This window comes from Urocitellus parryii, chromosome 7, assembly GCF_045843805.1.
Source record: "Urocitellus parryii isolate mUroPar1 chromosome 7, mUroPar1.hap1, whole genome shotgun sequence".
NCBI lineage: Eukaryota > Metazoa > Chordata > Mammalia > Rodentia > Sciuridae > Urocitellus > Urocitellus parryii.
Genome location: NC_135537.1, coordinates 141758741 through 141785479, shown reverse-complemented (window position 1 = coordinate 141785479; position 26739 = coordinate 141758741). Strand labels below are relative to the sequence as shown.

The 26739-nt window shown below is 35.2% G+C and overlaps 1 protein-coding gene across 1 annotated transcript in view; it reads left to right on the top strand.

Annotated features, from left to right (window-relative positions):
• Nlk (nemo like kinase) overlaps window positions 1-26739 on the top strand; it is a 145021-nt gene that overhangs the window by 113773 nt on the left and 4509 nt on the right. Inside the window, exons 4-9 of the mRNA XM_026388925.2 lie at window positions 2690-2796; window positions 4450-4535; window positions 7808-8017; window positions 11755-11856; window positions 20913-20999; window positions 25947-26145. Coding sequence (XP_026244710.1) covers window positions 2690-2796; window positions 4450-4535; window positions 7808-8017; window positions 11755-11856; window positions 20913-20999; window positions 25947-26145 — 791 coding nt within the window. The remainder of the gene's footprint in view (window positions 1-2689; window positions 2797-4449; window positions 4536-7807; window positions 8018-11754; window positions 11857-20912; window positions 21000-25946; window positions 26146-26739) is intronic.

The window sequence follows — 26739 nt, the reverse complement described above, 5'->3', positions numbered from 1 at the left end:
CCTAACTTTCCTCATTTGTAAATTGGGGATGTCACTACCTACTTTGTAGGTTTACCATAAAAATTAAATGGAGGTTTGTTTGGTTTTATTTTTTATTTTTCAGTCCTGGGAATTGAACCTGGGCCTTGTACATGGGGCAAATGCTCTGCCACTGAGTTACATCCCCAGCCTGCCATGAAAATTAGATGCGATAATATATTTAAAATAATTAGTAGCGTGCCAGTTACCTGTTAGATGCTCAATATATATTAGTTCTTTCATTCAATAAATATTTATAAGGATTTACTATGTGCAGGCACCATCCTGAGAGTTTGCTTGTAAACAAAACAGACAAAAACTCTTGCCTTCATGGAGCAGGGCTGAGTATAACAAATAATAAACATAAGAAGTAATTATATAGGATGATAAGCACTAGGGGCAAAAAAAAGGAAAGCTGTACAAGGAGGTAGCAATTGGGTAGGGAGTGCAGGATGCGGTATCAGATTGGTCAAGATAGGTATCAGATTTAAGTAAAGCTGCAAAGGAGATGAAAGATGTAAGGGCTAAATAGGTATTGGGAAGTACAGTACATGCAAAGGGAGCAGCTACAGCAAAGGCCTAAGGTTGGAATGTGTCTAGCACAGGAGGAAAGTGATAGGAGAGGCTATCAGAGAAGAAGGTCAGATCACTATGACCTGGCCATTTGAAAGACTTTGGTTTTTACAGAAAATGAGATAGAAAACTTTTGCACAAGAATGACACAATTTTGACTTAATCTTAAAAGATTATTTTGTGAAATGCATCAAAAATTTAAATGAATTAATGGGTAGATGTATGACAGAACAATATGGCAAAATATTAAGAGTCTACAAAATACTGAGAGTATATGGGTGGTCGCTGTTTAATTCCTTCAAATTTTCAGTATGTTTGAAAAATCTCATAAGAAAACATTGAATAAAAAGAAAAACTAAATATAACCCTGATAATATCATTTTATGGAATAATTCTAATTTGTCACTGAGAACTGTCCCATAAGGAAATTCCACATGTCAAATCACATTGTCTCACTTTCATTATGAGGCAAAATATACTTTTTTGGAAAGAACCTGAATGATAAAATCTGAGATTAAAATATGTAAGCATGTAGAAGCCTGAAACTTTTTTTTTTTTTTTTTTTTTGGTACCAAGGATTGAACCCAGAGGCGCCTAACACTCCACACCCCTCAGCCTTTTAGCCCTTTTTATTTTTTATTTTGAGACAGAGTCTCGCTAAATTGTTGAGGTTTGCTTTGAACTTGTAGCCCTCTGCCTCAGCCCACTAAGCCACTGAGATTACAGATACACGCCATCCTACCCAGCCATATTTTCTGTATAATACAGTAAATGTCAGTGTATAGGCATGAATAAAACAGTAAAAAAGAAAAATAATGTTTTAGAAATCTAGGACTCATGGGCCAGAGTGATAACAGTAGACATATTAAGAAGTGCCCTAATTGTAGCTAAATTTTGAAGGTAAAACCAACAGAATTTTGAGAGGGATAAATATCAAGGGTAACTCCAAAGTTTGTGGTTGGTGGTGTGAGCTACTTTAGCATGTATGTTAAGAGGAATGGAACTGGATTCAAATACCCAAGAAGGGTGAGTGTGAATAAAGAAGAGGACCAAGAACCAAGCCCTGGAGCATTTCAACATTTAGTTGGAGAGGAAAAGAGGACTAACAAAGGAGACTTAGAAACATCAAGCAGTGAGGGACAAGGAAAGACCTTTTTTATACTAAAGACAAGGAGAAGAGAATTTTCACTGTTTTGTGTCAAATGCTATTCATTCTCCCTGCTCCCAAGTTGTCCCTTTTTCTACACATCTTTGCTAAAAATTTTAAATTGGAAATTGTCTTAAGGATGGTTATATAGTAAAATCATAAAATTCGTCTAAACTTTTAATGAGTTTTAAACTTCAGGCAGGGCAAGACATGAATCTATTCCAGATACAACAAAAGATGATTCCTTAATATCTATAACATCCATGTGCTTAGCAGGAGTCCTGAATTCCACATTTCCATGGTTCCCCAGTCTCTTTGATCATCTGCCATGTGTTGATTAAACAAAACCCTGAGGATACAACTGAGTACAAAGCATAGGAAGCTTGAAATTTTATAAGAAGGTCTTGCAAACTTATACAAGAGTTAAATAATAAAAGAATTATTTTTTTTCAGAGTGTGGAGAGATTTGGATTCAGACTTACCATTTTATATATTTCTAAAGGTACCATAATTTATTAAGTAACTTAATCGATAATTCAATGGATGGGTTGTGATCTTTTTCCATGGTAGACTAAAATGAGATTACCAAACCCCCTTTTGTTTGGATTCAAAGGATCCTCCAGTTACATTTCTGAATAGACCTTGAGACTGTTTGGTCTTCCCACTTTTCCTGACCTGTTATTTCAAATGTTTACCTTTGGTATTCTCTTTATGATGCTTTTCATAAGTAAATCATTTTGTTGCTTACTTCTACTAACTTTTAAACATATAATTCCTTTAATTTTGTCAATGTTTTATCTTGTAAAGGTTGAATTCTCACCTCTGTTGTGCTAGAAGCTCTTTTTCTTAAACTTTTCTAGCCTTGGAAAGGCAATTACCCTAGATCTGATGACTGCTTTGGGGGGATCAAGGGCTGAATTCTCTGAACTATCCTTAACTTAAAACCTCAAGATATGTTGTCACAGAATTGATGCAGAGTGACCTACATAAAATTATCGTCTCTCCTCAGCCACTCAGCTCAGATCATGTCAAAGTTTTTCTTTATCAGATTTTGCGAGGTAAGATTTTCTTCATGAAGAAAAAGGCATGTCATGATATAAATGGAATGTTTTGCTGTTCACTTGAACTTTAATCTGGCCTTCCAAGATTTTCTTCTTTCCTAACTGCTCTTTCTTTTGGACCAAGTTGTATTTCATCATTTTCATATTTGATGTTATATAATGACAAATAGTTCTTATATTCATGATGGTAGAGTAGTGAATTTCACTGGGCAGTTGAGTTGGATTAATCTAGGAAGACAAATAAGCAGAGTGGTTGTCCCACATGCATTTAAGCAGCCTTTAATTCTCTACATAGTAAGAGTACATGGTATCAGATGACTAAATTTAAAAATGACTGTACTTCCTATGGATGAAATGCATTCTGCAAGCCAATAATAGGTGTACTTGTCAGAGTATTGGTTGGTATACTAAGTCCAACTCTAGAGAAATAAATTGACCTTAAAACCAAAGCAGAAAGAGGAGACCAGTAGAAAAAAACAGCTAAATAACTCTAGAATGGCTCATTAAGAGCATGGACCTAGCTGGGCACAGTGGCATATGCCTGTAATCCTTGTGGCTTGGGAAGCTGAGGCAGGAGGATCATGAGTTCAAAGCCAGCCTCAGCAACTTAGCAAGGCCCTAGCAACTTAGTGAGACTCAGAGTCCAAATATATGAAACGGCTGGGGATGTGGCTCAGTAGTTAAAGCCCTTGGGTTCAATCCCTGGTACTTAAAAAAAAAAAAAAAAAAAGCATGGAGTTAACTAAGAAACAATGTAGGCCAACATAATGGATGCCACTTCTGCCATCAGTTGTATCCTTCAAAATTTGCAGTTATAAGTGAAAAATTATTAAAAGCTAAAATAGCTTTCTTATCCAGTAAAATAATTTTTTCATAGAATTAAGTGATTCTTTAAAGAGATTGAAAAGCATCTACCAAAAAGAATTAAAATGCATAAGAAATATTAAAACTAGAAAGTTCACCTCCTATAGATTTGATATTCTGTGGTGGGGGAAATGGAGAAGATTATTGTCTCTTTTTATACATGTGGGAAAGTGTGATTTGCTACATTTTATTTTTAAAAAAAGAAGTCTCAACCTGAGGCTGTGTCTTTTAGCAGTGCTAAAGCCCCAATCTTTTAAGATGTCAAAATTATTTTAAAAGTAATGACCTATCCTCTTGATTCTCAGTGGTAGAAAATACTACTGACACATGTGGACAAGCTCCTCAGTTTTGTCATATCAATGAAAAATCTGCCCTGGGAAAGGCTCCCTGTTGCTTAAAGGAAATTATTTTGTTGAAGTAGGTTCAGAATCATAGGTTAAGATTATCAGTACCAGAACTTCACTGGTCACACTGATAAGCAATTGAAGGCTATTGGTATGGTCAGTCTTAATTTGGGAGTCTGAGAAGCTTATCTATATTTAAATCTATGTACTAGTTTAAATTATAGACATTATCTCTTGGAATATGCACACCTTGCATGATTTTACTGTAGCAAAATTGATTTTTTGAGAGGGGACTAAGTCAAACATTTAATAATATGCATTATGCAGTTACTTAGGGAACAATTCTAAATCCTCTACCCTGTAACCTTCTAAGGTTTGTCCAGCATCATTAATTGACTAAAAGAAATTAAACATCTGCAATTAAATCTGTTCATTATTTCAGGTTTAAAATATCTCCATTCAGCTGGCATTTTACATCGAGACATTAAGCCAGGGAATCTTCTTGTGAACAGCAACTGTGTTCTTAAGGTATCTTTTTTCAGTTTTAAAATTAGAATTATAATGAATAATAGAGAAGTTGATGTCTTTTGAGATTGTTCCATTGTTAAAGAAAGTATATATCAGAAAAAAATATTAGACTATTCTAGCTTTTATTAAATAAAAATGAAATAGAGCCTTTTAGGAAGACTGTCAACATTTTTGCATAAAACATTTCTGTATGCTATTTGACTGAGGTAGCAAAGTAGGAAGTAGAAATATGTTTGAAAGTGAAAATGCTAGACCACAAAAAGTTATGTGCGCCTATCAAGTGTATTTCCTCCATATATCATAGCCAATCCTCAGTAACTCCCCTGAAGAGAAATGGATTACAGGGTTGAATATATTTAGCACTCCAGAAAGCATCAATTTTACTTCTCCCTCTAGTCCCACTTCCCATTGTCTCTTGTTATAGAGACTCATAAATAGCAAAATCCACATATGTGCCTTTCCCTACCTCTAATACAAATATATATTGGCAGACCTCCTGAATAATGAAAGGTCTACCATATTTTTCCTCATCATAGAAATTAGAGATAAGAGCCTTTTTAGAGGGCCGTGTGAAAGCAAATAAAAATTCCATTTATTTCTTGAGTTGTTACAGTATTATATGGTACTTTAGTCTACAGTGATTATTTTTACCATTTCATTTCATTTGAAAGAACTATCTTTTAAAAGTAATCAAAACTATTGTTATTACCTAGGTTGTTGACAGTTAATCCAAGCATTAACAATTTTAAATGTAGAAATAACTTTTTTTAATTTAAGTGATTTCTCTGAACTGTGAGCCAGTTCTCTTTAAAAGCCAGTTGGTTGTAGTGCATATGAATGAAAATTCACTATGGCCTTGAAGAATTGTGACTTTAGGAGTTAAAAACCAGTTTTTCATATTTTCCTCAAAAATGACAGTAGTTACATTTCATCCTTTTCTAATTAAAAGAAAAACACACATTAAAAACTTTATAGTTAGGAATTCTTTGTCCTGTTCATACCAGTCAATCATATGACAACTTAAGCTTGTTTCTTCTTATTTGGGTGTTTGGTTTGAAACCTTTACAGAGGGTTTTGTATAGAATCTGTCATGCCTGATGCTATTAACTGCTTGATTTTCCAAATCATCTATTATGGTATTGTAACCTCTGGCTACATAAATGGGTAACTAAAGGAAAATGTCATTTATGGATACACAACACAGATTAGAACAAATTGAAATTTTGTTCTGCTCCTTTGACTCATCCTAGATCTAGGCTTGCTTTTGAAAAGCCAGAGTAAAGTATAAAGCTATAGACACTACTTCTGTTCTATCAAATATACAAATTAATTTGTATATTATTTGAAGATAATTATAACAAAACATTTTCTTTAAATTAGTCTCCATCTTTTGCAGGGGGTGGGGACATGGTGTTGGGGATTGAATGCAAGATTGCTCTACCACTGAGCTACATCCAGATCCCTTTTTATTTTATCGTGAAATAAAGTCTTATCATATTGCCCAGCTTGGCCTTGAACTTGGAACCCTTCTGTCTCAGCTTCCTGAGTCTCTGGGATTAAAGGGTTGTACCACCATGCATGGCTTCTATTCATATTTTGAATATATTTTGTTTCCTATTAAGCAAAGTTGGATAATTTTGCTGGAAATCCTCAGTATCTTTTTACTGTAAATTTATTACTTTGGGCTCAGATTGTCTTGCATTTGCTAACAACAACAACAAAAAGTAAACTCAGGATCAGGCTGATGTTTTTAAAGGGATTTGTTTTATGACAAAATACATTGTTCAATAGGTGTTTGGTTGGGTTTTCTCCTGAAATGTAAATGCAAGAAAAAATTTTGAGTTCTTTCTTTTTGTTTTGCTGTGCTTTAAAAGATGTCCTAAAAAATCATGGCCTAGTAACATTCTTTTAAATATTATGTTATTTGAACACTAACCTTTGGAAAGATGTGATAAATTTGGTCTTTTTGTTATGATTTTTCTGTGTTGTCCGGAAAAATTTTCTTCATTATTAGGTTTTTAAATGTTGGCTTCATACTGACTCATCCCCACTTGCACACATGCATTCATTTAGTGTGAATAGACAATGTTGATTTAAGTCAGAAAGAGAGATTGCCAAAAATTAGGAGTAAATTTTGTTTCATTTAAAGGAGTAGTTTTCAGACTTTTAAAAATATTTCAGAACCCTTTCTCAAGTTCTGGTACCTCAACTTAGAAAACAGATTTAAAACATTATTTTACCACTTCTAATAGTTTCTTGTAAAGTTAATCAGAGATAACATAACTTACATGGTCTTTACTATCTGACCTCATCATCAATATTTTCCCAATATCAAGAAAATCTCAATATTTGGAGATAGTAGTAGTTGCAACTATGGCTTTGTTGTAATTTATTAACAGGTAGTTTGCAACCTCAGGCTACTTTTCAATTAAATAGAAAGAAGAAAATTTATTTGTACTGTATAGAAACTAACCAGTCTGTGAGCTTATCATTTTTTTTCCTTTTTTTATTATTATTATTACTGGGGATTGAGCCCAGGGTCTTGCAATATACTCTAATACTGAGCTATATACCCAGGCAGTCTTTCTTATTAACTGAGTCTCCAGATTCTAATATACTATCTGAAACGTAACATTTAACTATTCATGGTATGAAGAAATGAACCTAGTAGCACTAGTATTCTACAGTATATTACATTTTGACATACACATGTTTGAGTATGAATTTTAGTATTCTAAATGGATAGGTGTGAAATTTGAATAAAGTGTTTAATAGAACTCCTAAAGTACTTCATCAGAATTGGATTCAAGAGGACTCAGTTTGAAATACATAACTTTAAAGAAATTTTACTGTACATTGTACATATAAAATAAAAATGGCAAACAGTCAACTCAGGAAGTCTTTAAGATATACCTCTTTATCATACCTTCCTCTATAAGCCTGTCTTGAAAATAGTTTTGTTTCTACATTAAAACTAGAAATATGATTTTAACTGTGTTTTATTGTTTTGTTTTACTTAATTATCAGTTGAAAACTAATTGAAGATGAGAATATTTTTAAGATGCATCATTTTATATAGAAACATTGAAATTTGAAACTTTTATTCCCTCTCATCTGAATAAAATCAGATTGTATTTTGACACAAATGCACTCTACTTATATCATTAAAATTTTTTTAAAGTTCAGGAGTATGTCAAGGTTCTTTGTTTTGTTTTTTGTTGTTCCATGTTCATTTGTCTGCTGATAATGTTTCGATTGTCTTTTCTATTTAGATTTGTGATTTTGGATTGGCCAGAGTGGAAGAATTAGATGAATCCCGTCATATGACTCAGGAAGTTGTTACTCAGTATTATCGGGCTCCGGAAATCCTAATGGGCAGCCGTCATTACAGCAATGCTATTGACATCTGGTCTGTTGGATGTATCTTTGCAGAACTACTAGGACGAAGAATATTGTTTCAGGCACAGAGTCCCATTCAGCAGGTGTGGTTTCACTTTAGGGCTTTAGTAGCTTTGAATTCTATTACAGAGTTGAGGGGAAAAGCCATCTTGCACATGTCTTGGGCTTATCCATTGTACTGTCTAATTTGCTTTTAGCAGATTCAGGTTCACTTAAAATTCAGAAAGTTACAAACTCTAAGATTACAGAGAGATTCATTTTGTAACTTAGGAGCCTATTAGAGTAAGTGTTGACTTTATTACATGCACTGATGCTTATAGCTGCAGACTCTGCTGCTATAATGTGCACAGGTATAATCTTCAATTGTTAGAGAGTTTCTCTTCTTTCTAACTAAATGGCTGTGACTTGAAGATGTATTTGGTGACTTTATGTACTTATACTCTGTGCTTAAATATAAATTTTTACTGATTTCTTTAAATTTGAACATTGAGAAATTTTCTAATCATTATTATAAAATGTAACTTTAAGAAATCATTCATGGGCTGGGGATGTGGCTCAAGTGGTAGCGCACTCGCCTGGCATGCATGCGGCCCGGGTTCGATCCTCAGCACCACATACAAACAAAGATGTTGTGTCTGCCAATAACTAAAAAATAAATATTAAAAAAATTCTCTCTCAAAAAAAATAAAATAAAAAAATAAATAAAGAGACCTTGAGTTTGTTACAGCACATTAAAAAAAAAAAAATCATTCATGGCTAGGAGTGTGGTTCAATGGTAGAACACACTTGAGGTCTGGTTTCATTCCCCAGCACCACTGGGGGAAAAAAACTAAAACAGAAATCATTTGTGTTGCCTCAGTTGTCCTTTATACTAATTCATTAATGCATGTCTTTTCTTAGGATATAACCTAAGCTTTATTTATATATATATATTTATTTATTTATTTATTTATTTTTTAGTTTTCAGCAGACACAACATCTTTGTTTATATGTGGTGCTGAGGATTGAACCCAGGCCGCCCGCATGCCAGGCAAGCGCGATACCATTTGAGCCCCATCCCCAGCCTCCTTTTTTTTATATATATATTTTTTTATTTTTTAGTTTAGTATTTTTTATTAATAAATTTTAACAGTATTGTTTGCATGAAGCAAACAAGCAGTGAGCCCAAATCATGGAATTTGATGGATGGGTTCAAAAATAGCTTTTGCCACTTAGTATCAGTTATATTTTGGGCAAGTTACTTAACCTCACTGACCTTCTTTTTAATTAAAAAAAGGAGGAGGTGTTTTGTTTGTTGTTGTTGTTGTTGTTGTTGAGGGGAGAATCTCTAAAGCTGAATGTTAAATAAACTAGTAAAGCTAAAAATAAGGCTTGGCACATAGTAAGCACTCAGTAAATGTTAGCAGTTATGATGGTGGTGGTGTGCCAGGATGCTAGGGATGTAGCAGTAAAACAGACAGAAGTTATTTTGCCTTTGTGAAACTGTCACGTAAGACATAAAATAAGTATACCAATAAATTAACCCCAAGTAATGATAAAGTCTGTGATGAAAAAAAATCACACCAGGTTAAAAATAGAAAATGATGGGTGAGTAGGGCAGCAATAAAGAATTCTTCAAGGGGCTGGGGATGTGGCTCAGCGGTAGCGCGCTCGCCTGGCATGTGTGCGGCCCGGGTTCGATCCTCAGCACCACATACCAACAAAGATGTTGTGTCCCCCGAGAACTAAGAAAAAATAAATGTTAAAATTCTCTCTCTCTCTCTCTCTGTCCCACTCTCTCTCTCACTCTCTCTTTAAAAAAAAAAAAAAAAAAAAAAGAATTCTTCAAAAGATAACATTTCCCTCACATGAAATGTGAGAGTAAGGTGCTGGGGAAGGTGTTCCTGAAAGAAGGAAGGAGGATATTACAGCCATCATAATAAAGCCCCTGAGGCAGGAACAAGTATGGCATGTTAGAGGGATTATAGGATCAAAGATAGGAAATGACATCAGAGGGAATGAGAAAGAACCTGCCAGTGAAGTATTTTGAGCAAGGAAGTATTGAGATTTGATTGATCCTAGTAATTTAAAAATTATCAGATGCATATAATACATAATTATTTTTTACTACTATTGACAATATCTACTATTGAATTTCTTTAGAAAATAGAGTTTAACAGACTTACCTATAAGACTGTTTTATCTGAACATAACAAACTATCATAAAATGAATGTGTGACAGTACCTTACATACAGAAGCTTAAATGAAAACAATAATAATAAAATTTAAATCCTAACTATTGAACAAGAATCTTGGATTGATGCTAAAAAGAGCTTAGAAAGAAAAGTGAAGCAACTGGAATATGGGATATATTTCATTTTCTAGAGAATTCATAGGTCTTAAGCACTGGAGGAGAACTCATCTATTGTCAGTGTGTTCTAGGGTAAAAAATTGATATGTAAAATAGAGTCTAACTTGAACACAGAAGTGCTTATTTTTTTCTGTTGCATTTTCTCTGTATCTTTGAAAAATAACTACCCTAAATGCTGAAGAGCAGATTGTGTTTCCCTTGAATCTGATCAATTTTAGACAACTTCCTGAATGTTTCCATAAGCCAGTTATTTCCTTTTGCCTTTAGAGTAGTTTCTAGAGACCCCACAATATTGCTTTTACACTTTCCCAGAAAATTTTGTATAGAGATCTAATTTTTATGGAAAGCAAGCTTCTCAAGTATATCCTTTATCCTGGCAGTGATAATGATGGCTACCCCTTGGTTTAGATATGTGCAGAAAACTGTTTTCTAGGTAAGAATTTCCCATCCTAAAGAATCTGAATGAAATGTTATTGGTTTTGTTTTTTGTTTGTTTGTTTGTTTTTTAAGTTATAGATGAACACAATACCTTTATTTTATTTATTTTTATGTGGTACTGAGGATTGAACACAGTGCCTCACACATGCTAGGCAAGTGCTCTACCACTGAGTTACGATCCCAGCCCCTATTATTGTTAATTAGATTATAAAATTGATATGTAAATAATTCTTATAACAATTGTAACCCTACAATTGTTACAATAACAATTGTAACACTACAGGAAATTAGTGGTCTGCTACTTACAAGGTTTGTATGTGAGAAGACCATTTTATTGCTTTCTTTTATTGTGCTCAGCTAGCTAAGTGTGACTTTATGCAGTTTCATAGTTTTCCAAGTACCACTGTTTCCTGCCAATGTAAGAGATTTTTTGCATGACTAGAATGTAAAGGGTATGTACTGGCCCAAACAGAGTTTATCTTTCATTTCAGGTCAGAATGTTTTGAGTAATTATTAAACCATACAACTGGTTTCTGGATTAGCTCCTCTATGAGCTTAAATGTGTCTGAAGCATCAGAATCCATTCATTAACTGTTTGAAAGGACAGTTATTAACCACCAACAGAAGAAAAGTTCAACTCCACAAAGATTGTAGATGCTATAACAGCACAATAGGCCAGCCATGGTGGCGCACACCTGTCATCCCAGTGACTCAGAAGTCTGAGGCAGGAGGATCACAAGTTCAAGTCCAGCCTGGGCTGTAGTCTTAGAATGCAATTCTTGCCAAACATATTATATATAGATATATATTTTTATCATGAATTCCCAATAAATATCTTTCTGGGGTTTTTGTATGTTTTTGTTGAATAGGCCATAAGTGAAAGTGGAGACTCTTGCAAGGTTAGTTAGTCTAGAACCTGCTTTAAGTTTTTTCCATAAATTTGGTCCTTGTTTCTAAGGCTGTTATTTAAGAGTAATGAAAGATTGTTTCTGTGATCTTATTGTCCATTTGTATTTTATGTTTTCTTGTAGTTGGATTTGATCACAGATCTCTTGGGCACACCATCACTGGAAGCAATGAGGACGGCTTGTGAAGGCGCTAAGGCACACATACTCAGGGGTCCTCATAAACAGGTAAAAGGGGGGAAAAGAGATCTTTATCTGGTAACTGGGCAGAATTTCTCTTCTAAAAGATAATGTATTAAGAACTTTTAAACAAAGGTATTACTTGTAGGTTTTATTTTTTTATATCATAACCTAAATTTTAAAAAAGTTGAAAACTTACTAAACTGAATAAAATATGGTCATTCCCAATTACCTAGGGGGGAAATGCATATTTTTGTAGCACTTTTGCCAATAAACGACCTCTAGCTTTGTATCTTCTGGTTTATTGATACATAAGGGAAAAATTACTGGCGATGGAGCTTTGTCCTCAGTACATGTATATCAACATGTTCTTTCCAAATTCTGAGCCAGAATTCCTGGTGTCTCTTATTTTTCCTGGTGTCTCTTATTTCAGCCAGGAAGGTGAAGTTGTTGCTTTGCATTCTTGCCACTAACACAAAATCAGATGTGGGTATTGTTAGAAAAGAAGCATAAAGAGAGATTGCCAGATTTGTACTATATTACTTGGAACCATCAAAATCACTGCTTAGAAAGACAAGATGGTTTTTATCTCTGCCCTCTTGATTTAGCAGCATTTTTTAGAAGCACTTTCTTAATTCCCTTTGGACAAAACAACTTAATGATGTGAAGAGTGAATAAGGAGAATACTTTACTTAGGAACTGCAAACTGAAACAGAACAGATAAGGCTTGAACAGGATGAGCTGGCAACTAACTTTCCTGGGCTTTTAGATAATCTGATTGATGATACCAAATGACAGTTTGACACTCCTTTCAAATGGCCAGCCAACCATTTGGCTAAGGCTTCGTCTTCTCCTGCAGTTCCCTTTTTAATTCCAGTGTGACTCCAGAGCTTGTGTTTTCATAGGCATAAAGGAAAGTGAGATTATATGTGTTTTCCAAGACAATCTCAAGCTAATAAAGAGAGATATATGCTTGTAGTTTAAAAAGCCACCTAATGGATACATCTTTCTGTGATATTTAGCTTAGAACAATAAAATAACTTAAAATCCCAACACCCTTAGAAGAGTGCAGTTATTCTTAACCTAGAGGAAGGTTCTATAATCTAGAAGGAACTAATAAAGTCCATTGTGTTCCATTTATTTATTGACCAGCATCAGAAATAGTAATTTGTCAGTATCTTGTGGAAAATGTATCCTTGGAAGTAGCAGAATAATTTTCCTCTTTTACAGATCTCATCAGGTCAGTAAATCTTACCTAGCTAAAGGTAGACAGTAATGAAATGTGGTGAAAATCAGGCACCCTGGTGCCACCCTCCATTTCTAGAGGAGTTTCAGCTATTACTAAAGGTTGCTAGTTAATTAATCCTCTGTGTCAAAGAGTTGCTAAACAGCAGCCAAGACGGCAAGACTTTCTGAAAAGTTTCTAAACTGTGTCTAGAATAGCTCAAAAGTCAGGGGGTGGGGAGGAACTGGGGTTGTAGCTCAGTGGTAGAGTGGTGGCCTGGCAAGTGAGAGGCACTGGGTTCCATCCTTAGCACCACATAAAAATAAGTAAATAAAATAAAGGTGTGTGTACATCTACAACTAAAAAAATTTTTTTTAAAAATAAAGGTTTGTGTGTAATAACACGTTTATAATCCCAGTGACTCGGGAGGCTGAGACAGGAGGATCACAAGTTCAAAGCCAGCCTCAGCAACTTAGTGAGGCCCCAACCCACTTAGCAAGACTGTCTCAAAATAAAAAATAAAGCGGCTGAGGATGTGGCTTGGCAGTAGGTAAAGCACCCCTGGGTTCAATTTCCACCACCACCAAAAAAAAAAAAAAAAAAAAAGTTTACTGCACTAAAACACTGTGAATTCCTTTGCACAGTGCTAGCAAGTGATTCTTTTTTTCTTAGAAATTGTAAAATCTGACATTTGTAAAAATCTAGAGCTTTCAATTAAATAAACATAGTGAATGTCATATTTTCTAAACATAAGGTAAGAAATGAAAAAGTCCCATTTTTCTTTAGTTGAATAGGTTGAGAGGTGTAACAGAATACTTTCTTACACTTTTTTGGGGGGAGGGGTGTGCTTAGTACTGGGTACTGGGGATTACAGGCTAAGCAAGCATTCTACCTTTGAGCTACCACTCCAGTCTTTTCACATACATTTTTACATGAATTGGCCTCTTAACAGTAACGCCTTTTGGGATTTAACATTTTATTTATTTCTGAGTTTCCTGGCTGCCTCAAGGGATCATCACATTAAAGGTTAGTGGTTGCCCTGGCTAATCTTGATGTCAGAACATTTTGACTTTAAAGAGAAACTAAGAGGGTGAAAATTAAGAGACCATTTCTGCTCAAAGGATCAAAGGCAGATATATTTTGTATAGGCTTTAAAATTTTATCTTTAGATGACCTTTCTTTACCATTAAAACTGTCACCAAAATAGTAGGAAAAGTCTGTTTTTAAAAAAAATTACATATTATGACCATGTGGAGTTTATCCCAGAAATGCAAGAATTGCTAATCTACCGAAAATCTAAATATTTTAATATCACAAATGAGAAAATTCAAGATTATCTCAGTGCAGAAAAGGCATTTGATAAGGTTCTTTTTAGGTCTTAACATCAGAAGGACTCTTTACAAAAACTTACTGAAAATTTTTAAGTGAATTCCTTTTAAGCTTATAACCAAAGCAGAATGAGATAGATAACACATTACTACTTACAAAAAATGAAAATGCATGTACACAGAGAGAATATCTAACTTTTCAAAAACTCAGTGAAGCTGCTTAAGTTAATTGAAGTCTTCATGGGGCAAGCTCTGTCTTACTGTATTTATTCAAAATTACTTAATATTAGAATATTAGATTAACTGTATTTTAACTTGTGAGGAATACTTGTAAAAATTCAATTTAAGTTTTTTTAGGTTGAACTATGAAAAGGAAAAAATAAGCATCTTATAAGTAGTTATCATTTAAATAGCTGCAAGTTAGATGCAAATAACCATTTTTGTTAGTAATAATTTTTAACAGTAATTAGAAGTTTGCTATGTACTAAGAAATGTCCTAAGTACTTCTTATATATTCCTTTTTACCCATGGAAGATGAGGCATTACAGAAGTTAAATAATAACATGCTTAACATTATAAACCAGATCTCAAAAACAGGTTTTTCTAGTTTAAAAACCTGTTTCTAAGTTAGTATATATTACCTGGCACCAACCAACACCTTCACAGCATAATTTTAAACTTCTATTTGTGTGTGTGTGTGTGTGTGTGTGTGTGTGTGTATTATGTATTCATATATTTTATACATATGAGCAAGTAAGATGTAAGTACCTATAAAATAAAAATTGTAGAGAGTTAAAGTCATCCTCAAGTACCACCCTTAATCCCAGTCTTCTCTGGATTAGTTTGAGAATATCTTTCCAGGTTCATTTGTTTTTTAAAAATCAAATTTCTTTCTTTTTTAAAAATATAGTTTTAGTTATAAATGAACACAATATCTTTTTATTTTATGTGGTGCTGGAGATTGAACCCAGTGCCTCACACGTGCCAGGCAAGTGCTCTGCCACTGAGCCACAACTCCAGCCCCTCCAGGCACATTTTTTTTCTGTTCATCTTATTTAGACATATTTGTACAAATAAATATATGCTACTATTTGTTGGGACTTTTTTTAAAAATACAGTATGTGTGTGGGGTGTGTGTGTGTGTGTATACCTAGATATTGATCTTTATATGTCTATGTCTATATATACACACAAACACAAGGAGAACTTAGTTGAATACTTTTTCTTTCTTTCTTTTGGACTAGAGATTAAACCCAAAAGCTCCCTACCACTGAGCTACATTCCCAACCTATTTTATTTTTTATTTTGAGATAGGGTTAAATTGCCCAGGCTAGCCTCAAACTCTTGATCCTCCTGCCTCAAGCTCCTGAGTCATTGGGATTACAGGCATGCATTACTGTGCCTAGTTGTCCTAAAGTCACAGATTACTGCCTCAAATTAATTTACTTGTGTTGGCTAGTTAATACACATACTTCTGTGTTTTGTATTAGTCAGGACTCTCTCCAGTTCAAATTGACTTAAGCAAAAAAGTGGACTTACAGCCTCATTAAACTGAAAAAATCAACTGACTTAGAATTTGGGTTGTCAGATAAAATTCTGTGTCAGGAATCTGACTCTCCTTTTCTGCTGTTTTCCCGTGTTTTGACATCATTTTCAGACATCTTTTGCAAATATGGAACCAGCAGTCCAGGCCTGTATTTTACTACCATAGCAATCCTTCTGGAAAGAGCTTTCCAAATAGCTCCAGAAGAAATATTTAGAAGGTTTCTGATCCAATTAGGAATGTGTTTGATTAGAGATAATAGAAAGTATTGCTTATAGTGATTTAAATAAATTAATCATCTTTCCCTCATATTTTGAAGCTGATGTAGCAACTCAAGGTCTGTTTTTTTCTTATTTTCTGCTCTTCCATCTTTAGAATGTTGACTTCATACTCAAAACAAGAAAATGAAGGAAAAGGAAGGCAATGACCACTTCTGTTCCTTTCTCAGAAGCCTGCCTAGCATGCTTCTGCTCACATGTCGGCATCTAGACTATGTCATCAGTGGCCTCATAGTTGCAAATATGAGTATTTAGCTTTTCTAAATAATGAGTCAGATAAGGGAAAGGAGGTTTGAGGGTCTGTGTTAGACTAGCCATTCCATTATCTGGCCCTAGTGAGTTTTAGACCACATTCCCATCCTGGAGCCAATCTTGGTGCTTGGGAAATAATGAAATTTGATTGGCCAGGTCTAACTCAGGTGCCCATCCTTAGAATTGGGAGATTGAAATCAAGGCCAGCCAAACCACTTAGTTTGAGGGTAAAATGGGGATGGGTCACCAAAGGTCAGGAAATTCTTGGCAGACAGAAACACTGTATGGTATTTTTAATTTATTGTCTCTTTTTTACAACTCAAATGTTAGAGGAAGAGAAGCTTAGCTTAGTGAAAATAGTCCTGTCTCCTGACAGGTATCATATTTTACATTTAATAGACTCACAGTATGTTAGAGAGAGAGTTCAATTGATTCAAACTTATTTTCTAGGTGAGTATTCTTTTGTATCCTCCTAGAGTACTTTCTGAGGTACACCATGAATTGTGTGTACTCAAGAAATGCTACTGACCGATCACCACAACTTATATGCTGCCAGCTAAAGTCTAAAACTTTTGTGTAGTTAGATAAAAACTAATAGGAACATCTGCTTAGGACACTTGCACAGCCTGACTGATTTCACTACAGCGACCAGCACTCTGCATTTAACTTATGATGACTGTGTCATAACATTTAGGGCCTCTCACCGTAGTCTAAAAACTCATTCTTGCTTCATTTCACCAACAATTAATCATAGTCATTAATAGAGCACTCTTCATGACCCTTCCTGTCCTCATGACTCAGCACTGGCACCCACATATTCCTTCATTACTGAGTGACTTATAAACTTAACAGAACAAACAGAAAATGGACTGGTATTTTTTAAAGGGGGGGAATTTATATGTGTGAATGTTGGGAGAATTGGCAAAAACTTATTTTGAAATTAGTTATTTAGGTCTTATTTCTAAGCATTCAATTTATTTCTCTTATTCAAAGTGATTTTTTTATACTTAAGAGAAATACAAACTTAATCTATTGCTGGACCTAACTGGTTTTGACCATAATGGACGGTGAATTGGAGGGAAGAAAATAGAATTAGAAGTACAGCACCTCTTGTACTCATCTTTCCTGTAGAGTCAGTGCTGGAAACTAAATTATTCATAGTTATTTTTCTGAAGAAGAATTGCCATTGCAACATAGCTGTCCTAGGCTGAAATAACACTTAGTCTTATTTTTAATGTATTTGTTGGGGTACACTTCTATAAGAAAGATTGTATTGCCATTGACATTTTAGGTAGCCTTAACATCCACTCTGTCCTATATCCAGTCTTCCTCAAGTCTCATAAATTTTGCCTTCTAATTCATTCTCTATTCCCCATTAGTAGTGTCTAGAACTACCTATTTTTCTGTCTTCCCTGCTTACCAGAGAGATCTTATTCATCTCTGTTGCTCCCACACCAAACCAGGGCCTGGTATTTAGTGGATGTTAAATGATGAGCAGTGTTGTTGGTAGATAAGGATACTTGTATTGGTACAGTTTAATAGATGAGAAATCCAAGGCTCTAATAACTTACCCAGGTCTAATGATGACACAGGAGAGTGGAAATGAAAGGATTACTTACGGTGGGAAATTTTGCTCTCGCTGTCTTTAAGAATTATCTGGAATTTGGCTGCCAACCTGCACAAGCCAGTGCAAAAAAGGACAGCTCTTCACAGTCAAAACAAAATCTTTCAAGAATATCAAATTACATTATTTTACATAATAAAAAATTCATGAAGAAAACAAATTAAGTTGTAAGTTAAAAATTCTTCATCACTTCCCTCCCTTATTTTGACGAGTATAAATAATTAGGGACATACATGTTTTAAATGATAAATGCTTCTCCATCTGCAAACATGTAAATGTGCCAGGAGGGCTAGGAGTATAGCTCAGTGGTAGAGCACCTGCCTCACACATGTGAGGCACTGAGTTTGATCCTCAACACCACATAAATACATACATACATACATACATAAAATAAATGTACCAAGGAATAGTAAGTTGGTTTACAAACACTTGAATGTTCTGTGCATATAATGCTTTCTACCTGTAGTAATCCCATTAAGTCTGATACAATTTTAGACTTCCCCGCCTCAGCATTGCAAGGGATTGAACCCAGGGCCTTGGACATGCTAGGCAAGTTTTCTACCACTGATATACATCCTCAGCAAGTTTGAAACAATTTTAGAAAGAAAGTAAACTTCAGAGTTTATCTAGTCCAGCCATCTCACTTTATACTTAAAGATACTGAGATTTATTTAGTTAGTGACAAGACAGGACTAGAACACCCATCTAATCTTATCTACTCTTTAATCCTAAAGAAAACTTCTGTATAGAGAATCATTACCTCCTGCCAACTTTTTTTTTTTTTAAATGTGGATTGAACCCAGGAGTGCTTAACCACTGAGCCATATCCTCAGCCCTTTTTTATTTGTTATTTTGAGGCAGGGTCTTGCTGAATTGCTTAGGGCCTCACTAATTTGCTGAGGTTGGCTTCTAACCTGGTCTTTCTGCCTCAGCCTCCTGAATCACTAGTATTACAAATGTGTGCCACTACACCGAATTTTCTCATTGTTGTTGGATTTTTCCTATGTGACTTTTGTTGGAAGGAAGCAGATATGTAAAATACTTGATATTAGTAGTTGTCATAGCAGGATTCTGAGGCTGTGGTTGAGATACAAGGAGACCTTCCAGTATTCCGTTTCTGGTGTTGTGGAGAGCTTGACCAATGTGAAACCTGCTTATATTGCTGTTAATGTTGCTCTTTCTAACCTTCAGATGATCAGATGGTAGTGACTTTTTGCTTTTTGTGATATTCTGAATTTTTATCTATTAACTACCCAGAAAATACAAGACAAGATCACCACAGATACACAAGAGTTTGGGAGTAAAAGTTGTTTCCAGTTTGCCTGGAATTAGTATTGTTCTAGAGGTCACATGCTCCCAAATAGAAACCAGAGTCTGGTTTTTTGTCTTTCTCTTTCCTCTCCTACTTTTTCCCCCTTTTCCCCCTTGAGGTTCTTCTCTCCCATTAATAGACTACATTAATGTAGTAACAAATTGTAAATAATTTGACTCAAAAAAGTATAATAAGCAGAAGAGATCAGGCCAAATGAAGGGGATACCACCAGGTCCACATACATTAAGCTCCAGAAAACTGTGAAAAGCTGCTCTAGCCTGAGATGATTTCCCAGAAGTTTTAAGTTTTATGAGGAATCCTTGAAGAAACAGAGAATATAAGAAGTATTCAGAACTAATAGGAATAAATTAGGTTCAGATAAAATATAGTTTGTGGCTCTAAGCTGCTTCACTTTCCAAAGCAGAGTGAAGCTCAATACCACCAAAGATAATTATTTTTTTGGTTTTGTTTTGTGGTGCTGGGAATTGAACTTAGGGCCTGCGTGCATGTGAGGCAAGTGCTCTACCATTGAGCTACATCCCTAGCCCAACAGGTTAGTTTCTTTAACCAAAGCTTTGACTTTGTTGTCATCTGAGCTGATTTTTCATAGACTTTGGCCTACCAGACTAGCTACAGAAAGTAGGAGGTAGTTCTAATATCATTAGAAAAAAAAAATTACCCTACTAAGAAGTCAGTTTCTTTAAAAAAAAAAAAAAAAAAGTAGTTTGACAGTCGTGCCAGTAATAATCAGGTCATGAATTTAGAATTTTTGTTGCCTTCCTTGATTCTTTCTTTCTTACTTTAAGAATTTACTTATTTAGAGACAGGACAATGATGCCATTCATCTGTTCTGTCCCCAGACACACCTAGCAATCACATAGAAGTTTCATTAGCTCTGTGACTTCTCATCGAAGCCATCTCCTTGCTTCAGTGTAAGGGGTTCACTTATTGCCAGGATGTGCCTGCCACTTCTGAGACAATTAAGAAGTCAGTGCTAAAGGTGATTCAGACAGAACAGGCAGAAGCAGTGGCATCCTTTCTTAGATTTTGTAAATTCTTGAGTATCCTGTATAGCTTCTTTAGAACTAGTATTTTAATACCTTTATGGTAATATTGCCATAAGACATAGTTCCCATGCTTCTGTTGCATAGTTTACATGCTTCATTTTGCATGTGGCCAAAGTTTTGTCTTTTTTCTCCTACTCCTTGGCATGTTTGGCATTTCCTTCTTGCTAAAGCATTTAATATGCCAGACTAAGGAGCCACCATATTTAAAGCATCAGTTTCATTTTTCAGAGGCTCTTTTATGCTCTGACACTAGAGTGAGTCATCATACAGTATAAAATATGCTACTGTAAAGTCGGTGACAATTGTTGCCTTTGAAGACTGGTTAATGAATAGAAATCTTGTTCCCTTTGAGTTTACACTTACTGTACACATCATCCTTTGAGCTGACTTCTTACCTTGTTATAAATTGGCCGTAATCCATATCTATATACATAAAGACTCACTTAAATATTTGATTTTTTTTATTCTTTCACAGCCATCTCTTCCTGTACTCTATACCCTGTCTAGTCAGGCTACACATGAAGCTGTTCATCTCCTTTGCAGGATGTTGGTCTTTGATCCAGTAAGTAGTGTTTGTTTTTATATATTTTAAATGAATTAAAAATACATATGTTCTAAGAGAAACATCCTGGTTTTAAATAGATTGGCAATGTAAATAATGACTGGTCAAATGATAAACCTCAATCCCCAGTTTTATGTTTATTATGCTGACTCATCACACAGTTTGATTATTAATGTTTAAGACACTAGTGAAGAAAGGTAATATACTGCCACTTGCCCCCAGTGCAGTAGCACATACTTGTAAATCCCAGAAGCTCAGGAGACTGAGGCAGGAGGATTCCAAGTTCAAGGCCAGCTTCAGCAATTTAGTGAGGCCCTAAAAGCAACTGAATGAGACCCTGTCTCCAAATAAAAATAAATAAATAAAAAGGGCTGGGTATTTAGTTCAGTGGTAACATGCCCATAGAAAAGAACAATAAACTGTACAATTTTTATTTATCTTGATTTATTTGTATAAAGAACTTGACATGAAAACAAATCAGGAGAAAAAATGTTTAAGATTATTTGAAAAAAAATCTATTCTTTGTATTGCATAAGGACATTTTTATTCTTTGGGTTGTTGAGATGGTAACATTTTCAAATGCCCTTTCTGGAGTTGACTCTTTTGGGACATACTACAAAGCAAAGTCTGCCATAAGTTTCGCTCTTCATTTATTCATTCATCCAAAGAATTTTCATATCTGTACCAATAATTTTTGTCAAAGAAGACTGAAAAATGGAAGAATTTTAAAATTTTTACTTGATAGGGAATACAAAGAGATCACCAAGTACAAAACACAAAAGGTATTTAAAGGATAAAAAAATCACAAGCTGATGGTATATACCTATAATTCCAGAATCTCTGGAAGCTGAGGAAGGAGGGTTGCAGATTCACAGCCAGCCTCAGCAGCTTAGCAAGACCCTGTCTCAAAATAAAAAAATAAAAAAGGCTGGGGATGTAACTTAGTGGTTAAGCACCCCTGGCGCCAACCCCTGATACAAAAAAAAAAAAAAAATCACAAAATTGCCAGTTACTGACATTACATTGGTATGAGATGAGGAAAAAACAGCTTTCTCACATGATTATGAAATCCACAAAGGTCATTATCTTCAGAATTGGCAAAGACTAGGGATAAAAAAAAAATGTGCTGTTTGAGATTCAGATTTATGAGAAATAGTTAAAAGTTTTCTTATTCATGGAGCCAGATCCAATCAGGGTGAACCAACTTATTTTTGTGACATCTCAGGGAACAAAATGGACTTTTTTGTTAGAGTGGCTTTCTAAGTATTTATTTATTTATTTTGTTTTGTTTTTTACTGTGATATATGAAGTACATAGTGATATTGGAAATAAGATAAAGTGTCAATTCTTGCTTCCATGGACTCCCTTAGGTCAAGTTCTCACCATTAAGAACAGTTGCAGTCATAACTTGCATAATGAGCTAGTAATTCAGTATTGTTCATTAGTTAGTTCGTTTGTTTTGAGAAACTGGAGATTGAACTAAGGAGCCACATTCTCAGTCCTTTTTTAAACTTTGAGACAGGCTCTGAGTTGCTGAGGGGCTTCCTAAATTGCTGAGGCTGGCCTCAAACTTGCAATTCTCCTGCCTAAACCTTCCCAGTGGGTGGGATTACAGGTGTGTACCACTGCACCTGTGATATAATTAAGTTTGACATTTTGTTTTATTTTGCAAGTTTAGCCAGGGCCCTAGGGTTAAATTTTACTTTCCTGTATTAGAAATATTTTATTCTATTTTGTTTTGGGGGGTTTTGTTTTTGTTTTTGTTCTATTTAGATTAATTCACCTCTGCCAGGTTTGCCTGCAGTGCTTGTATCTGTAAGGTATCCATTTTCTCTAAGATCCCATGTTTGTTAATCCTTCTGACCTGTTTGAAAGACAATCTTTACATATGAGGCTGGAACTTCCTAAGCTGTAGGGCAAGGACCAAGCACTGTTTCCTAGGAGGCCTTTTAGACATAAGTTCTACATATAAAATATAGCCCTTATTCCTTAATAATGGGATTATCACACCTAATTAAATAAAACTTTTTGTGTGGTTATAGTTATAGAGATTTATCTGGCAAGAGATGGCTTGTTTCCCCCTCCTACCCAAGAGAGCAAATTCAGCTTTAAATTAATACTGGAATAGGAGTTTACACCATATGATTTTTTTTTTTTTAAGGAAAGAATGGCAACAACTTACTGAAGGACTTTCTTTTGTTTTTTTTTTTCTTTTAAAGAGAGAGAGAGAGAGAGAGAGAATTTTTAATGTTTATTTTTTAGTTTTCGGCGGACACAACAACTTTGTTTGTATGTGGTGCTGAGGATTGAACCCGGGCCGCACGCATGCCAGGCGAGTGCGCTTCCGCTTGAGCCACATCCCCAGCCCTACACCATATGATTTTAAGAGATCTTAGGGTGTATGCTTCCTTACAGAAGTAAACAAAGTATATCAGTTTGTTTACTTAGAAATATTTTTTATTTGTAACATGGATATTGTATCAACTTTTACTCAAAAGTTGATAAAGCAATAAAACCTAGTATAGAAACAGATGTCCATATCTATTACAAATGTTGATCAGTTAAAGAAACAAGACACTCACAATAGGCAATTGAGATATAAAATATATAATTAAGGACCATTAGGTCCTTCAAAAGAGGACCACTATTGAAGAAAAGCAGTTTCTCTTTGGTGTCCATAAATGAAGGTCTCTTTTCCTTTGGCTTAAATTGAGAAGTCCTAAAAAGATATTAGTTTAGAGACTTGGAAGATGATCATTGCATGTCAAGGATTTGATTTACTTTTGTCCAAACATTTCTCTCAGGTAAAAGAGAACCTCTATAGGTGCATACAAAAAACAACAGAGTATGCTGTCAGTGGTCTGGGAAACCAAAATCTTTTTGACCCTGCATTCTCAGATTTCAGGAAATAACAGAATCTGCAGACAAAAAAGACTAACATTGGAACTAGATTCCAGCTGCTGATACCAGCTGACAGACCCAGTGTCTGCCATCTGCCACCTGACAGGAATGACTTAATGGTCAGATGATAAAATTAAAGCCCAGATTTAATCACTGCTGCCCCAGTGTGGACAGGTGGCTTGCTCAGTCACAAACAGACTTGGCCAACAGCCAGAGTTAGTGTGCCAAAGCAGAGACCTCAGTGCCTTACATGAGACTGATCAGAGGCATCAAGAAAAGGGGAGCAAGGGCCAGAGGGGCTCAGGACCAACACAGTGGGTATAGTGTCTGTCGGCCAGCTTGTTTCTCCTTTGGGGTAAAACACTAGACCTCTTCCAGTGGATCTTTAGCTCCAGGAACAGCTGCCAAAGGAAGACTCATGTTTTTAGAAAAAGAAAAGGCTTACTTGCTAAGAATGCCAGGCAGTCAGATTTCAGAAGAACTGGCTCACCGAATACACAGGTATTGAAAGGAAAGCAACAACAACAAAAGCAAAAAGCAAGGTTATCAAGTTTGTGTTTTTCTCTTCATGTTAAATAAACAGTAAATTTGTTTTGTATTTAGCTTATCTTGAAAGGTCATGACATGCCTTTTAGCATATCAGCATAGCAAAAAATCAAAGATAAAAAGTGTTTTGGGGAAATCCAGATTTATGAGAAATGTCTCACATTTTATTGTTTGGGGGACTAGAACCAATCAGAATGGTCCAGTTATGTTTTACTTATTTGAATGTAGAATTGTTTTCTTTTTAAATTGTGTTACATGAAGTGCTAGATCATACTGAAAGCAGGGCCAAGTGTCAGTTTTTGTTTGCTCTGTGCCATGGACTCCATCCTTAAATCCTATAAAATTCATTTTTCTCCCAGTAATATTTAAATGTCCACTGAGCACTGAGGAGGGATGATTATTTTGTTTAATTTTTTAAAGGAGTAATGAATTTAAAATTTAATTTTATGGGTTAGTTGGGCACAGTGGCACACGCCTACAATCCTAGCTATTCAGGAGGCTAAGGCAGGAGGCTTGCAAGTTGGAGCCCAGCCTGGGCAACAAAGTGAAACCCTGTTTCAAAAAAAAAAAAAAAAGAAAGAAAGAAAAAAGTTTATGGGTTAGTAAGCCTGAAACTAGCATATTAAGTATTCTGATCTGATCAAAAGTGCCAGAAACCCACAGGATAGGCCACTTCTCTACTAGTGAGCCTGAGTTGTCTTTTCACAACATGGCATTTAAGACCATTGTATTCTACCTAACTCCAGCAGCTTTTAGATGTGCTTTTGTCCAATCTATTCAACAGTCAAGGAGAATAAAAGTTTGCAGCAACTTTGTCAAACTGCAAGCATGATCACATCTTCTCCAAATATGGACACATTTGGAAATCATAGGCTCTTATTTAAAATGTAAGTTTATGTTGTACCACAGGCCTATAATCTCAGCCACTCAGGAGGCTAAAAGCAGGAAAACCACAGGTTCAAGCTCAACCAAGGCAATTTAGCAAAACCCTGACCCAAAATAAAATTAAAAGGCCTGCAGATTTAGCTCAGTGATAGAGCACTTGACTAGCATGCAAGTGGTCCTGGATTTAAACCCCCCCCCCAGTACTGTCAAAAATGTTTAAATAGTAAAAAAAAAAAAAAAAGAAAAGAATTAATTAAATAAGATGTCAACTTACCCCTTCAAAACAGTATATATTCCGTATATATTTAAATACTATTATATTTTTCACTTTTGACCCTGTATAGACCTATTTCAAGATAAGAAGTTATCAGAATTTTAGCAGAAAAGCACTTCTAAGTGTTTTATTGCAGTAGATAATAGTTTGTTGTCCTAAATCATATACTCCCTCTTTCTGCTGTGTTACCAACCTCTAAATTCAATTATTCCTCTTTGCACAGAATGTTGTGAATATTAAGTATAAGCTGTATAAAGCAGTAACTGTCTTGTGAAAGATCCTATATAGACAGTCATGCCTATCTGTAGTGTTGATGTGCTGGTCTCTAAATTTGATTTCAGTCAAAAAGAATATCCGCTAAGGATGCCTTAGCCCACCCCTACCTAGATGAAGGGCGACTAAGATATCACACGTGTATGTGTAAATGTTGCTTTTCCACCTCTACTGGAAGAGTTTATACCAGTGACTTTGAGCCCGTCACCAATCCCAAATTTGATGACACTTTTGAGAAGAACCTCAGTTCTGTTCGACAGGTCAAAGGTGAGTGTCTTTTTTGGCCTTCAGATGACGAGTAACATTTTTTACAATGTGACCAGAAATCCAGGGTCTGGATGCTGTCCAGGGCTCCTCCATGTTTATTTTATAACCTTGCATATAGCTGTTTGTCCAAGGAGTATATGCCAATAAAGCTATGCGGGTTACAAAAGTGCTTACATCCAGGGGAAGGTAGGCCAAAGGAATGAGATTTTGTTCTTATTTTCAAAGTTTTAATGATTGTGACTCAAAATATATTTAATTTGTACAAACTCAGTGCCATTTCATCAAATGAAATGTGTTAGCCTTTTTATATAAATATGAAGTTTTTAAGAGGATAAAAATCCACTAAGGGGACTAGGGGTGTTGCTCAGAGTGTTTGCCCAGCGTGCCTGAGGCCCTTTGGTCCTCACTTAAGGGAGGGGGGGCTAAATTAGTAACAAGGAAAGGGAATTTCTGATAATTTACTTGTAAAATTACACATTGTGATCTTCTGTTGGGGTCAGGGTAGAGGTGATGAGATTTAAAATTCTGAGTGATTTTAGTGTCTGCTCTAGGACATTTTAGAAGAAAAGGTCAGCCCCACAATAACCAGCCAAA